The sequence below is a fragment of the Cervus elaphus genome, chromosome 14, assembly GCF_910594005.1.
Source record: "Cervus elaphus chromosome 14, mCerEla1.1, whole genome shotgun sequence".
Classification (NCBI taxonomy): Eukaryota; Metazoa; Chordata; class Mammalia; order Artiodactyla; family Cervidae; genus Cervus; species Cervus elaphus.
Window position 1 is genome coordinate 35,309,028 of NC_057828.1, and position 17,421 is coordinate 35,326,448.

Genomic DNA, 17,421 nt, shown 5'->3' on the forward strand with positions numbered 1-17,421 from the left:
GGAAGAAGGAAAGCATTCGATTTAGGAGAGAGAACCAAAGAAAGACCATTTGTAAACATTTTTATTCCTCCTTTACACAGTGGAAAGATTCCTAAAAATAACTTGACTGAATCTTCTTATGTTAATGTCACGCGCACTAAGGAAGTGATTTCCAGGTGTTTTTTTATATCTTTAAGTCATTGGTCTGCTTTTGAAAGATTTCCAGGTAATTCTGTGTATCCTTCACCTTTGTGAATCACAGCACTAATGGTTCTCATATTTAATGAAATCTTTGTTATGCATCTGCATAAACTCATTTATGTTTTTAACCAGACAGGATATTTAATTACCCCCGATTTACCTCTTTATAAGGTTAGATTTGGGGATATCACTTTTTTAAGGTGATGCATTTCTGACTATTTTTTCATACTGATAGACAAGTTGTTTTTGTCTTTCATGCTCAGCCAAATGATATTTCAGGATAGTGAGAGAAGAATAGTAATTGATGGAAGAAAGTGGACACCATTATAAAATAACTGGCTCAAAAATTGTAAAAATTTTTTTTGTTTATTCAAAAGAAATTGTTGCATATTAAAAACTGTTTTAAATGAGGTCACTGAGCTGATCAAAATTTTTTATAGGGTTCCATTTCTGAATTTTGCTCTTTCCTTTAACATACAGTGTTGTCTAGAAGAACACATACCATGTTGATAAATTATAAATCAGCCATTAAACCCTCCATGTTTAATAAATGATCAATACATTTGTTGATTAAGTTCTCCATTCAGTATCATTTCATTCTCAGAACAGTCACATTGGATTGTTCCTGTTATTTACCTGTGTATTATAGATCAAGTTGAGATGCATAGATATCAATAGCATACCCAAGGTTACACAGCGGGTGAGGGGTAGAACTTGAATTTACATTTAAGTTCTCTGACTTGCTTCCATAATCTCACCCACATTGCCCTCAACTGCCTCCTATTAGGTATGCTACCTTGTCCCCTTTATCGTGACCTCTACCCCATCTCTCACAGTCGTCCTGTAAGCTGACCTTATTTCTGACTGTATCATTATAATAAAGCTGATTAATAAAACAAAGGAATGATTAGCTGTTGTGGTTAGCCTGGCACTTCCCCAGCTAAAGAACTTTTATTAAAGATCCTTCATCCTGGGAAACCTCCTCAGTTGTACAAACTGAGAATTCTTGGTCACTTTCATCCTGTTCCTGTTCTTCACGCAAATCCTACCCCTGAATCTCATTTCATTCCTCTTCCCTCAACCCTTGGTATCTTGGAGATGAGATTAGATAATGAAGTATGGATCAAGATTTTTTAAAATGTATGTTCTTCTTTTTATTAAAAAACAGTATATATTCTGATATTCTGTATCTATGCTTTGCAAGATAGTCTTGTCAAAATGTGGACAGTTAGCACATTAGTGCATGCAGAGTTTTATTTTGCAGTGCATATAAACTGAATTGTTGTGATATACGTTAAATTATGTATTTTATTTAATACTACTATGTATTATTTGAAGTCTCCATAAGAATTCTTGTGTATTATAAAAGGTCTTTATAGCATTTTAAGGTTTTGTTTTTATATTGTAATGTATTTCTATTGTAGAACAATAAGCATATTTTTTAAAATTAGGAACAGAGCATATATTTAACACAGCAGACATCCATTATATACTTGTCTTTCCCATTATGGCAAGATAGAAGTAGGAGGAAGAAGAGAGTGTTGTTTGCAAGAGAAAGGGAAAAGGGAGAAAACCAGAAGCATGAAGAAGAAAAGGAAAGAGAAGTAGACAAATTCTTTTTTTACATTTCTGTTCAGTTTTACTATTTAGGACGTATTGTCATTTGTGCACATTGGGTTTGATTTTTGGGTTCCAGTTAGTAGAGAATCAGTCTACCTAAATTTAGATAAAATAAGAGAATATTCATTTTTAAAAGGTTTAACAATGTATTTAGGGTTCATTTAGCTCTCTGTAGACAAGTCAAAACAGACTCACTTCTCTAAAGTTTATGCAGTGTGTGAAACATGTATTGAGCATTGAGTTCAGTTGGGCAGCACATTTAAGTACTATACTGAGCATAGCTTACTTAACTGTATTTAGTTTCTGGTTTATAAGACATTGGATAATATATAGCAGTATAACATCATCACGTTTTATAAGATTGGTATCTATTTATGTTCTTATATGGAGTTCTGTTTTGAATTTGATATTGACTTCAGAGTTTGAGTAGGCACTTTCATATATTATCATGTTAAGGAGTAGAATAATTACCTATTCCTCAAATAAATTAATTATCATTCATCCTGCTAATATAATTTTTTCACATGTGTTTCTTTGTGAATGCATTTCTTATGTATTTCCTTAGGTATATGTACATGACTGAGCAGGGTTAGGGGCCCCATTGATATACATGACTATAAAGTGACAACTCAGAACTCATGTGTATTTCTGTATGGTGATAATCATAACTTTAGGTTCAAATTGAAAGAGTAAGATCAGTTATTGTTACTGTTTTTATTTGCATTAGCTTTGCACAAGCTCTTTTTCCCCCTTGCATTGCTTAATTTTTCACTTGAGGCTATTTGGTTATCTCTTTTAAGACTGTTGATTTTGTATGAATGGGTTTAAAGAAGTTCCAACTTTAAAAGGATTGGTATTTCTTTGTTACAAATAACTGCAAGAGAAGATAGTGCCTTACCTTACAAAATAAGATTTAGATTTGATTTACAGCCACCACCAAAGAAACATTTCTGTAAATAAATATTTTATCATAGAAATAGACTCCCAAGAGAAATTGTTGAAAACCATCTCTACATATCTAGAAGAAGATACTTGTCGCTTTGAAATTGTTTAGATCAAACTTTATTTTAAAAAAGGAAAAAAGAAGATTGATGTTTGCTTTCAAAACTTAATTTAGACTTTAGTTCTTAGGACTTATACACAATAATGGCTCTTACTTACTCCCATGGGTTTAAAAATCAGTTTATTATTGTAAAGTATTTGATAAAATATTTCTTTTTACACATGAATTAGGCAGCTATAGGGTTTAAGTATCAAAAGTTCTTTGACAAATTATGTCCTCTTTCCAGAATATCTTACTCAGCATTCAGTTGTTTTTCAAAACAGTATTTTCCTGTTTTTGAAGACTATTGTCTTACTATGCAGTTGGAGAATTTGATGCTGGATAAAGATGGCCACATAAAAATCACAGATTTTGGACTTTGCAAAGAAGGGATCACTGATGCAGCCACCATGAAGACTTTCTGTGGTACACCAGAGTATCTGGCACCAGAGGTAGGCTATGTTTCCATTTACAGAAAAATAAAAATAACACTGATGTTTTGCAAAGTAAATCATTTACGCTTTTGAAAAACTGCAATGTCTACTACTTTGACCTGGATTTCAACATGAATCAAATCTATTTTACTCCCACTTGTTTAACATGGTATTCCAGGGCAAAAAAATATATAAATCAGCACAAAAATACTGGTAACTGCAATCAAATTAAATCAGTTTTTACTTGTTGGCCATATGTGTTTTTTTTTCTTTGATTATGCTTATTTTTATTCACTTATTAAAATTAAATATTTCAGTGACTTCAGCAAGAATGTTAACAGTTTTATAAATCATTTTGGATTTTCCTTAGAAACAAAGAAACAATGATAATTTGTATTTGTAATTTTGTGGGTTTTCATACTTAATTATTAGAAAGGATTTCACTGGAAAAGTTAATGAAATGACAGTGGCTACATTTTGGAAATCATGCTAAACCAAAACAAGCTTCAGCCAGTGCCCTCCCATGCTGAGAATTCCATAGTGATGATTGATTTGTTTGTTCAACAAATATACATTATTCATCTACTATATACTGGATAAATTTCTGTGTGTGTGGTTATAGAAACAAGATACAAAGGACCCTGCTCTCAGGGAACTCACTTCTGGTGAAGGGCAACAGAATAAAAATAAATATATAGCATAATGTCATGCAATAAGTATGTGTCGTGAAGGGAAAGAAGCTAGATAAAAGGAGGCTGTGGTGGCTGTGTTAGGTAGCGTCCTCATTACTATTACTGCAAAACAGACCATCGCAAAACCTAACCATTTCATGTGATCGAGGGTTCTGAGTCAGGAGAGCAGGAGTGACTACTCATGGGGCACATGGGGCACAGCGGTGGCTGACTCTGTGGCTGGAGGCCGGAATCTGGAAACTCCCCGCTTTAGGTGTCTGACAGTTGATGCTGACTGTCAACTGGTGCTTTACAGGGCTCTCAAAAGCCTCAGCTTCCCCTTATGGCCTGGCTTCCTCATAACCTTGTGGCTTCAGAGTAGCCAGACTGTTTTGGCTTCGGGTTCTAAAATGTCCTAGGGAAGGAACAGTTTAGAAACTGCTTCAATTTGGTTTTTTTTTAACGTAGTAAACCATGAAGAAATGTTTTATTAATTTTTTAAAAATTTCTCTTCGTAGTATATTTTTTAAACTTTATTATCATATACCATAAAATTCAGCCTTCTGAAGTGCATAGTAGTGGTTCCAAGTTGTGCAATGCAACCATCACCACTCTCTAATTCCAGAATATTTTCATCACTCGAACAAAGAAACTCCATACATATTAGCTCCTGCCTAACCTCCCCTCCTGCTAGACAACTGCTAATCTACTTTGTTACTATAGGTGTGTCTATTCTAAACATTTCATACAAATGGAATCATACAATACATGGCCTCTTGTGTCTGGCCTCTTTTACTTAGTTTATTTTCAAGGTTCATCCATGCTTTAGCATGTTGTTGGTACTTCATTTCTTTTTATGGCCAAAATAATATTATGTTGTATGAATATAATACATTTTGTCTATCCATTCAGCAGCTGATGGACATTTGGATTGCTTTCAGGTTTTGGCCAATAATGCTGCTATACACATTTCTCTGTGAATTCCCTTTTATGACTTCATTTCAGGAATTGCACATCATTTCTGCATATGCTGAAACATTCCTGAGCCTGCATGTGTTTAAGAGGGTAGTGACATAGATCCCACCTCTCCATGGCAAAAACATGTGAGATGGGAGATACTGTTGTAGCCCTCTTTGGAAAGTATAATCTTCTACAGATAGGATGTTCAGGGAAAGTGATGTTTAATCAGGGACCTGAATGCTAAGAGGCAACTATTGTAAAAATACAGGGGACGAGTTTTCCAAACACAGGAAGCACCTAGTATAAAACCTGTGAGGCACAAATTCATTTCTTCCCTCAAACTCCAGCAGGGTCAGTGTGGCTAGAGCAAAGGTGGGAGGCATTTACGTTTGATGGATGATGATAACTACTTATTGAACATGTGTTATGTGCCACATGCTATATATGTACATTGCAAATTTGGAATAATCTTTTGAGATAGCAGACCTGTTCTTTTTAAAGGTAAGGGAACTGAGGATCAGAATTTTTTAATGTAGTCTGTACACAGGTAGGAGGTGGTAGAGGTAGAAACAGGATTCTAATGAGGTTCATCTTATAAAGCCTATTTTTACTTTTTTTAATTGCATAACATGGTAGCCAAAAAAAAAAAAATCACTGTTTCAAGGCCACTATAGATGTAAGTAATTGCCATTTTTAAAATAGATGCTTTGTAAATGCTCAACAGGAAAAGTAATCAAAAGAATTAGGAAATGGGAATATATTCAGAATGATACTAGCATTCCTTATATGTATAATAACTAATGCCAGTTTATTACTACAATAGCTCTTTTCAATTAGAGATTAAAATTACATTTCAAGAATTTTAAGTTTTTGTAAATAAATGCTAGTAATTTGAAATATTAGCAGTATTTTTTTACAGTAAATTTCCAAATATTATTTTATCAAGGTCTGCCAAAAGTAACATTTTTTTTCTGTTATAAAATCTGGAGTTTAAAATTTTCCATTTTTGTAGCTGAATTTGGTAAAAGTTTAGAATAATGTTTCTTGTTTATTCAAATACAAGATCACATTTTCTAGAACAGGATTGTTTTTGTGAATGTCATGAAAAACAAAATCTTTGTTTCTCTGGAGTTCCAATTGCCCCTGCTATACATTTGCCATAGATGATGATATCCCATATTTAGAATAACAAAATTAGTTGTATCACAATTAGGGGAAATTATTTCTGTAGAAGATAAACACATATCATTTCAGAAGCAGATGATCGCCTAAGAAACAAAGATACTGTTTTTATATGCAAATGTCATCAACTGAAGAACAAAACCAGGAATTTAATCCAAGAAGAGTCCAGTTGTTTCTAAATAGAAAGTTTACAGTTCACAAGGAATTATCAATTTCTTCTTAAAGACAGGTAAACCCTTTCTGTATGGTTTTTAAAAGATATTGCAGAAGGGTTTAAAAGCAGTTTATATACCTGATGGCTGAGAGATGTTGGTTCATAATTAACATCTAGACCTTATTTTCACAGGGGAGAGTGATCGTTGTGATTACTATTTGAGGATGACAAAACTTGAGACAACTAAACTTCTCACGCAGTTTCAATTTTTATATTTTAAGCATTTGTGTCAAACTGCATTTTGTTAAATCAGGGTAACTGTTCTATATTCTCACTTTTAAAAACAAGAATTTAAGTTCTTTCTTCTGGTCTCTGGTGTAGGCCATTTCACTGAAGAACACTCATTCATTCATTAAAGAAATATTTGTTGGGTATTTATTAGGTGTCATGCATTCTGTTAGGTGCTGGGAATACAAAGATCATAGAAATGTTTTTTGTCGTCCAGTAGCCTGCCATATTTACTAAGGTGATATGATTTGGAGAATAATCATACTGTCCAAGAAAAATAATTGCTTTACTAGAGTTATGTACCACTGGAGAAGGAAATGGCAACCCACTCCAGTATTCTTGCCTGGAGAATCCCAGGGACGGAGGAGCCTGGTGGGCTGCTGTCTCTGGGGTCGCAGAGTTGGACACGACTGATCAGCAGCAGAGTTATGTACAGTGCAGTGAAAGGAAGGGTGGTGGGAGGGTCTGGTGGCGGTAAAGAGGGAGCAGACTGAGAGGAGGCTGGGTGTGTAGATCAGAACCAGAATGGGAAAGAGTTGAGATTTGGTCTCACGGACAAGAGAAAATCACGTGAACTGAGAGCAGGGCAATAATATGATCCAGATATGCATGGTCAGAATTAGAGAGGGATTGGCAAGAGCTTAAACTAGCCTCTTCCCTTTACTGCAGATGCCACCTCTCACTTTCTTTGAACCTTAACATTTCTAGTACATAGCATTATTGATGCCAGACTTCTGGTAGTTTGTCAGTAGTAGCTGTTTATCAGACCTGGAGTACGTGCCTGAGTACTGCTTCTCTTCTGAAGGGCTCCTTGTTGGTATGTTACCTTCTCCTCACATGGGAGACCTGTTTACACATTGTGAAGACATCTTTCTGCAGCCTCTCATTTGTCTAGCAGTGGCCATCCTTTACCTTTTCAAGTAGTTTTGGAGGGGTTTTGTTCACTTGTTTGTTCTGTTTTTTTGGCCATGCCGCAAAAGATGCAGGATCTTGGTTCCCTGATGAGGGATTGAACTTGTACCCCTTACAGTAGAAGCTGGGAGTCCTAATCACTAGGCCTCCAGGGAATTCCCCAAACAGTTTTAATTTGGTCAGAATGCTTTGCTACTTAAAGGTGGTTGCAGGATATTTTAAAAAATACTTAAAAAATACTGTTAGAAATCAGTTCAAAACTGGTGTATTAACTGTACTATATCTCAGACTTATACCTGATTTTTAAATGAACTGAAGTTTTAAATGAACTTAGATTTCTTCTTAAAGACCACCAGGAAAAGAAAAATTTTATGATATAAAAATTCCATTTGTTAAAAACAAAGGATATTTTTTAAAGTATTTGTTCTCGTCTTTTGATGAAGAACTGTGTACCTTTTTTATTAAAGAGGGAAAAAGTATCTTTTTAAAAAGATGTTGCAGAGATACAGTCCTAATGGGCATATAAACTATATGTTTAGTGTGCTGCATCTCTAAAGCTGCATTAAAAATTAGTATAGATAGTTTTAAAGTGGTTTTGCTCTTTCTTGTATTAGAAGGAAATAAATTTGACCTGCCATATATTATGGACTGTGGTATTTTGAGGGGATTTTGTTTTCATCATCTCTACTATATTCTCATGCCTAGAAATATAAAGAAATTAGAAATCATATATAAAATCTTACTGTTAAATTTTATTATTTGATTTGGCTCTCATTGAATCCAAACCATCCTTTTATGCAGTGCTAATTATTTAGAGTCTCAGCTTTGCTCTTGAGTTAGCAGTACCTGATCAACTTTCCAACTGTAAAACAGTTTGAAAATCAAATGTAGCTTACATGCAAGACCCAACAAAATTAAAAGTGTTAAGTACGTTTTGGCAGTTCACTTTTATTATGCCCAGTCCTCAAATGTACCAGCAGATAATCATCTGAATGTTAGTTATTTTTCACATGCTTATGTGATCACACAAAAAGTACATGCTAAAAAGAAGCAGATGGTGACAGATGGGGAAGGTTGAATAAGGTGGTTTTGGAAACCTAGAGAAATGCACTTCTGTAATAGTGTAAAAATAAAAATTATTTGATAATCAAGTTAGAACTAACAAAAAGATTGCAAAAAATGACTTGATTGTTGGAAAATACATAATATCTAGTTGTGGTTGCTATTCAGAAAAAAATGTATATAATTTTATTTCATATGTGTAAAATGCTATGTTTTTCAGTGGCTGAAAATGCATTTTTAATGTATTCCAAGTTTTTGGAAACTCAGTTTTAGAAAATAGTCACTGAGTGTCATTTTATTCACTTTTCTTTTAAAGCCTACTAGCATCAATATCTTTTATAATATGTATTTTGACAGTATCTGAAATAGATGAAAATATTTTGATAACTATTTTCATACAAAGATTTGCTTAAAGTCATTGTGATTCTTTATAGATAATAGCGCAAATGAAAGGCCAAAAGTATACATTAACTTCTTCAGAAGGGTGGAGAGAATCATATTAATTAAGGGTGAAGATAGTTGGTAGCCTGGAGTATAGTGTAAATAGGTGGAGTAGGTAGAACCAAACTTGATTTTAAGTGTACTAAATGGAATTTTGTTTATTTTAAATACAACAAAGAATAAATGAAAAAGACATCATTTTATAGGCCTTATCAGTATTATCTTGAGGAGATCTTAAAATGAATGAAATCAAAGTTATTTATATATATATATTTCTACATTTAATCTGTAGATAAAAATAGTAGCACACATAGTTATATTTTGCTTACCCTTGGACAAAATTCTACTAGTTCTAACAGATTATGAAACCAAATCGTAAAACTTCTAAGCTTTTTGTAAAAATTAAAAGTTATTTTAGTAGCTTTTCCCAAACTGTATACATCCCTAATATTTTATTTAATTCTTAATGATGCATATAGCACTTGTCCTCTTGAAGTATTTTTGAAAGCCTTCACTTGATGGTTCTAAAACGTCTCATCACCAATATTAAGGAGGAAATTAAGTGAATGAGCACAGTGATTAGTTCAGACAAAAGTTGTCTGCTTTATTGTTAGAATTTTTATTTGAGAACGTCTGTCATGAGTTGGCTGTTTATACTGTTTCTGGATAATATTAAAAACCATCCCATTTTGCTGTACATCTGAAACTAACACAGTATTGTAAATCAACTATAGTTCAATAAAAAACCAGGTAGTTAAAAAAATTCCTACTTGGTCCCCAAATTAGATATTGTTTAAATATAAACAAAAATGATATTTTTAGTTCAATGTTAATGTCTCTCAACATTTATAAGTAGCAGCTTTTACTTCCCTAGAGTTCTGTCAGGTTTTTTTGTAGCTATTTTTCACCTAAAGTTCTTTTGAGTGTTATATAGTCTTTTGATTTTAACAATCAGAATATTTGCATTCAGTACTTTGGAATGATTCTAATTTAAGCACAGAGTTTAATTTTAAATTCTCTGAGACATAACATATACAAAACCAACCCTAACTGGGAACACTAGTGATTGCCTATAGTGTTTTATAATGGCCATTTTTACTTTGGTTACAAAGACCCAGTTTCTTAGAACCCCATAATGTCTGTTGCTTCAGGATAAAAAGGAAGTATAGGAATCTCTGGGAAGATACCTGTGAGTATGATTGAATCACCACTCTTGTTTGTATCCATTTAGCTTTGCCTGTTCTTCTAGCCAGAGAATGCTTCTGAAAGTAGGATGTTAACTGCATGCAAGTACTTGTGTTTGCATGCTAGGAGGTAGCCATAAAGCTTACAGCATCTTAATTTAGAGCAAATGGCACAGTTTCAGTCTCTTTAGAATCATTAGAGCAGTTGAAAACTGGATATACAGTGTATATTTATGAAGAAAATAGCAGTAAACCTTGGAATTCATTATTCTTATGAAATGTATGTAATATTTCTGTAGCTGCAACACATTTTAGAATCTGAATTAGAAGATTTATAGGTCACCTTTTAGCAACATTTCTGTGATGTTAGGAATATTAAAGGATTTCTGTAGATTATATAGCATATGTTTATATATAAAACACACATTATCAGTTACCTGAAATATAAGGTTACCAGAAAAAAAATTTTTTTGAATTAGCGGTAAATTGGTTCATCCAAGTTCGCAGTTTACTTTCACAACATAGGTGTGCAGACAGTTTGTTTAGATGTTTAGTTTCCCCCCATCTGTTCTGTCAGGATTATTGATTGAGCAGAAAGCCACTCCAGGGCACACGTAGCTCCTCAGAACTACTTGCGTGAGTGCTTCGTGTGGCCTGGCGAACAAGCTGAGAAAGGTATTCCTTCAGCCCCCCAGTAAATCTTACTCGGTACAAGAATACTGAAATGAATATGCCTTTTGAAAGCACTCATTCACGAACTAAATATTTACTTTGGGAACTTTAATTGATGGTATCATTTTTAAATTTATTATTTAATGTCATTCTTTGAAATTAGTAACCATTCAAGAGCTGTTCATAGTGATTTTTTAAAACTCAGCTGGTTTTTGATAAGTGGAGGTGTGCACATCAAATGTTACCAAATAGTAATCAGGTATTACCAGATCATTTAAAAATAATTGATAACCTTCTGTGACTTCCTTGAATTTTGGATTTTATTAGAAAGTGAAGCAATCTCTGGCTCCTAGTGGACAAATGGAAACTGCACCTCATTTCCTAGAACTTGGGCTCTGTTTGGGGTTTATTGATGTGACCTCTCACCATTTTTTAACATTTACATTCTTTTAGTGTTTCAAATCCCCACTTGTCCTTCATCTCTGGGGATTTGTGTTAAATGTTCTCGTAACATGTGAGGCTACATCTAGGGTTACAGAGGACAATAGGTATAGAAGGAAATACCAAATATCTTCCTTCATATTTTAACTTGATCTTAGTTTAAACATTAATGACATTGATTTCATGGAAAAGAACACTGTCTTTAGTTCTTCAGATAAGTCTTTCAGTGAATTATTTCTTTAGAAGCAGATTTTGATCTGCATATATATCCACATTATATGATAAATTGCATTGTAATGGAGTTTGAAATGTATTAACGTTGTACCTCTACATTACCATGTACCTTCTCTTTGGATCAGCCCTGATGCTAACCATGAAGTTAATTAGCCTTTTTGCTAGGAGGGGAAAAAATCATCAGAGGTAATCAGAAGGAACTGCAACTCTTAGGTTAAAGAATGTAAATTTTATATATTACTAGGCTGTGGGTGTTAATTTCAGTCAGTTCTACATTATTTCAAAGTATTATATTTCGAATTAGGTGTAAGGAGAAAGGATACTGTATGAATAGTGGTAACGTTATTTTGTAGTATATCCACATGTAGAATATTATAATCACTTTTATTTTTATTTTCTGTGTATTTCATCTTCCAGCTGTCTTGAGGTAGGAGTTGAACAGAAATCTTTCTTTTTAATTGATGACAAAGACTTCCAGATAAAGAGGACTGGCTGAGTTGTTAGGATATTTTCTCCTCAACATTGCCTAAGTTTTACATGTCACGGAGATGATATGTTAGTTACATCACATTTGTTCAGTACAGAGTAATACAGCAAACAGTTCTAATTGTAGCATTATGTATATATATTTCAATTAAAGCTCGTATGTTCAGAAGCAAAACCACTTATCTTGAGAATCAGTGTTCATTTTACGAAGCTAAATAAAATATACTTTATTTTATCAAACAGATTTTTTTACAATACAGTTTTATTTTTCAGTTGCTTATTTCTCTTCAAAAATAAAACCTTTTTTTATGTACTCACTTTCCCTTCTGGCTGCAAACCAGGTATTTAAACAAAAATAAAGGATTGCCAGTTTTGCCAGCTGGGGATGAGAACCCGGCTGGTGAAATGTGGGTTCGGGAGGCAGTTAATCCAGCTTTTATGCTTTTTATGGTTTTATGAAAAAAGAGGTTAAAAACCACATTTGGCTCTTTTTTTGTGTGTACCACTGTTTTGTTGGTGTTGTAGGAGTGCAATAAGAGGTTACTTAGACTTTAAAATTTTTGTTATTAGGTAAAATCCAGTGTCTATTAGATAAAGGCCTGTTACAGACAGCACATTCTGCTAATTGGCCATGGAATAGATTAAAAAGTCACTGGTGTTTAAAAATTACATTACTATACAAATACAGTATCTTGAAATAAAATATTAAAAGATCCAAAGGATTAATTTCCACTGAATGAGGAACATATCTTGTATAAAAGTAATCATATTTTTCCTGGTACAAACAGCAAGTTATGTTTCAATTTGAACAGGTTGCTCTAGCACAGCATAACTGATATTTGCATATTGTTTCTTACTAAATATATTTTGCATGTCATGTGTTTTGGGAAGTAAATTTAAGGGCGTATACCAGACAGATATTGAGTCCATGATTTTTATTGTTTGTGTTTAATAGAAATTGTTGTGAGGTTCTAAAACTTTGGATACCAAAGTTTATTACAACTCAGTCAATCAATCTTTATATTCACTCTGTTGCCTAAATATTTCCTGCAAGAGTTTCAATATGTAGGGTCCTCCAAAAGGTTTCATATAAATTTTCATGATTGTCATGCCCTGGATGCTTCTTTAATACAATGCATCTGTTTACTCCTATCTGTCACTGATTTGTATTAGTTAGTTCTTCTCAGTGCAAGAAGGTGTTAGACACATTATGTTCTCTATAATCAACACAGTTTAGCTCTAAGTTGTTACTTACTGACCACCTTAGTGGAGCCAGAATGAAAAATTAAGTAGGGCTAAATGAAAATGTGTAAGTATGCAAATAGTTTTCTTTTGATCCTTAGGGCACTCATATATTCATTTACTTTGTTTTGCTGTTCAGTGGCTAAGTTACGTCCGACACGTCCGAACTTTGCGACCTGACCTTGTGGACTGCAGCATGCTAGGCTCCTCTGTCCTCCACTTAATTCATTTATTTAGAATCTTGCAGTAGGCTGCAAAAAAGGTTGCAATACCTCTTTTTTTCCCCACCCCTTATATCTGGCTATATATTGAACATTTTACATATTTGATGTGATTTATATCTTTTGTAAGCTTCTTCATAGTTTAAATGTCAAGATCATAGAATCGCCTACTTAGGTTTTGAAAGTTATGATTCACTTTTGTATAAAAAGCTTATGTTTTATAAATAATCCTTTAAAAGTTAACATGTAAAAATTAATCTTTAAAAAAAAATTAATCTTTTACTGGTTTCACTTTTAGGTATTAGAAGATAATGACTATGGCCGAGCCGTGGATTGGTGGGGCCTTGGGGTTGTCATGTATGAAATGATGTGCGGGAGATTACCTTTCTATAACCAGGATCATGAGAAACTTTTTGAACTAATTCTAATGGAAGACATTAAATTTCCTCGAACACTCTCTTCAGATGCAAAATCATTGCTTTCAGGGCTCTTGATAAAGGATCCAAATAAACGGTAAGCCACAAATAACACGCAGTGAGTTACTGATGAATGTGGTTAGAAATTGTGATATGGAAATTAATTCACGTATAACTAACTCCAAGAAGCAATATATTTGATGCAGACATCTTCCCACTGAGACACTGACTTATTTTTAACTGCATAATATAGAACATTTAAAATTTTTTCTCAACTCTTCCCTAACTTGGAAATTTTATACAGATTTTACCAAATAAGGATTTTGAGAGTGTTACAAGCAAACAATTTCCTCATTTGCATGGTGCTTGCTATTGTGGGGATAGGAGGATCCCTTTTTTCCCTTTCAATCTCTGGGCTTTATATTTCTGCTGATTTACATTATAAAACGGATAGAACTGTCTCTATACTGTCCTCCCACACTAACCTATGTTAACATATCTAGCTACTTTTTTTGTTTGTCGTTTGAAGATAATTCTTTTTCATGCACGGCTGAAAGGACTAGTGGAAAAAATGTCTTTATACACTTTGTATTTCTATTTTTATAGCTATAGCTATGACCTGAAAAATCCTACAGTTCTTTGCTTAACGAGCTATAGTATTCTTTGTTCATGTTTATATATTTATTTATACATACATTTTATAAGTCACACATGAAATGACTATTAATTATAAAATGTATCTTAATCTATGTGTATACATGTAAATTCATTGTTCCTTTAGATATATATATATATACATATCACTGTTTCTCTGAAAATCTCTCAGACCTTAAGTATCTTAAGGGTAGACCATTTTATATATTTAACTTTTTGTAACACCTCACATAATTTTCATAATGTTCTGTTAGTGGTTGATGCTCAGTATGTATTTGTGACAGACTGAACTAATGAGTAAAGGAATAAGTGAATTCTAAAATGTGGGCTCTGTTTATCTTGGAGAAGGTTTCCATCACACACTTACAGCTTTTAAATTTGTGAGGAACATGATTGTCCCTTCGGCAGAAATAAGCAAACATAATAAAAGAGGTACCATCTTTTTGCTTAGTGAAGAACCATTAAAAAATGTTTCTGAATCCTGTAACTGAGACCTTACCTTATATTTATAAAGTAAAGTAATTTTGTGTTCTTTGCCAGGACATTTGCACATCTCTTATTTCCCTTGCTTTTTAGTAGCCTGTGGAGTAGAAGGGATAGATAGTATTCTCATTTCCATTTGACTGGGAGAAAATTAGGCCGAGGGAGGTTTAAGTGATTTATCCTAGTTCTCACAGAAAATTCGTGTAGAACAAGAATAAATATCAAGTTTTTATGTACCTATTTGATATTTATCTTGTATCTTCTTTACAGTGCACCATGTTCTTGGTTTAGGTTTTAAAATGTATTCCATTTGATGTGATTGTTTCACAAGTGTTGTAACAAGAGGTACTTGGCTATAGATAATCTTATAAATGGAGCTAGGATTTCTGTTCTATCTACTTGAGTTTTGGATCTAATATTTGCCTTAGGGCAGTGAATTTTTAACCCATCTTTTTCTGACTTCTCCTTCTGGTTTTCGTGTCTCCTTTATTTTTTTATAGTCATTTCCCCACCCACCACCCTCACCCCACCCTCTGAGAATAGCACATAGTAATTATTGAATATATGTGAGGGGAATTTCTAGAATGTAGTGGCCTGGTATGTAGGACACATCTTAAAGTTTTGTCTACCTAGAGGTTGATACTGTCTAAAGAGAAGATGTGCTATTTTAAACTGTTATTTCCTTTTTAAGGTACATAAGTCAAGCCCCTCCACTCCTACATTAAAATATTAGGAATGCAAGATGAATAAGATGAATTATCTCTGCTCTAGGGATTCATAGAATCATGTGGGGTACAAAACATATTTACAGATGCTCGGGCCAAACTACAGACAAATGCTATTGAAATTATTAGCTATCTAGGGGATTGGAAAACTTGAGCTGGCTTATGAAGGGGTTGGAATTTGCAGTGGTTTTCATGCAGAGAATTTTACATGTAAAGAACAGCTCGAATTACAAGTGAACATGGCATTTGAGAAGTTCATCAGCTGGAGCATAGAGTATGAGTTGGGTGACACTGGGAGATGATGCTCATGTGTTAGATTCTAAGGACCTTATGCTTCTTAGAAATAATTAATCTTTATTCAGAAGGAGATGAAAGCCACTGAATTATTAATAGTAAGGGATGGCGTAATCAGATTTGTGTTATGAAAAGATAACTCAGGCAGCTTTGTCATGGATAGATTAGAACAGTGAAGGGCCAGGGGCAAGTAGGCAGAGTAATGAAGAGTACATATGGAATTGTCCACATAAAGAGATGGGATCCATCCCCAAACAGTGGTAAATAGTGCTGAGTAGATTTTGTGAATGATTAAATAGAAATGATGAAGAAGTGGAAGGACTTTGGGATGCCTCTGAGGTTTCCAACTTGGATGACTCGTCTGGAGAATGGAGTTATTATTGACAGAGTGGGAGTACAGGCAAGGGAGAAGGCTTGATGGGGTGGATGGTGATATTAGTTTTGCTGTACTGAGTCTGAGGTTTCTGTAGAAAACCTAGATGTCAAGCAGGCAGCTGAAAATAGTACCAGTGCTTACTAGAAACACAATAGCTGATTTCCTCCAGGTATATACCCAGGAATGGGATTGCTGGGTCATATGGTAGCTCTGTTTTTAGTTTTTTAGGGAACCTCCATACTCTTCATAGGGAACCTCCCAATTTATACTCCTTCCAACAGTGTAGGGGGGTTCCCTTTTCTCTACATCTTCTCCAGTATTTATTGTTTGTAGATTTTTTAATGATGGACATTCTGATCAGTATGAGGTGATAACATCATTGTAGTTTTTGGTTTTCATTTCTCTAATAATAAGTGATGTTGAGCATCCTTTCATCTGTCTGTTGGCCATCCATATGTCTTTGGAGAGATGTCTGTTTAGGCCTTGTGCTCATTTTTTCACTGAGTTGGTTGGTTCGTTGTTTGCTTTATTGAGCTGCATGAGTTGTTTGTATATTTTGGAGATTAATCCCTTGTCAGTTTCATTTGCAAATATTTTCTTCATTCTGAGGGTGTCTATTTTTTTTTTTTCATGGTTTCCTTTGCTGTGCGAAAGCTTTGAAGTTTAATTAAATCCCATTTGTTCATTTTTGGTTTTATTTTTATTATTCTAGGAGGTGGGTCAGAAAAGATCTTGCTGCAATTTATGTCAGAGAATGTTCTGTCTCTGTTTTCCTCTAAGAGTTTTATAGTGTCTGTGCTTACATTTAGGTCTTTAATCCATTTTGAGTTTATTTTTGTGTGTGGTGTTAGAGAGTGTTCTAATTTCCTTCTTTTACGTGTAGCTGTCCAGTTGTCCTATCCAAAGTGAACTTATTTGCAAAGCAGAAATAGAGACACAGAAGTAGAGAACAAACTTATGGTTACCAGGGCAGGGTAGGGAGGTGAGATGAACTGGGAGATTGGGATTGACATGTATACAATGGTGTGTATAAAATGGGTAACTGAT

The 17,421-nt window shown here is 33.9% G+C and overlaps 1 protein-coding gene across 3 annotated transcripts in view; it reads left to right on the forward strand.

Annotated features, from left to right (window-relative positions):
• Positions 1 to 17,421, forward strand: part of AKT3 (AKT serine/threonine kinase 3) — a 272,806-nt gene that overhangs the window by 215,551 nt on the left and 39,834 nt on the right. For all 3 annotated transcript variants that reach the window (XM_043924030.1, XM_043924029.1, XM_043924031.1), the window contains 2 exons: positions 3,166 to 3,294; positions 13,725 to 13,939. In XM_043924030.1, the coding sequence (XP_043779965.1) occupies positions 3,166 to 3,294; positions 13,725 to 13,939 (344 nt within the window). The remainder of the gene's footprint in view (positions 1 to 3,165; positions 3,295 to 13,724; positions 13,940 to 17,421) is intronic.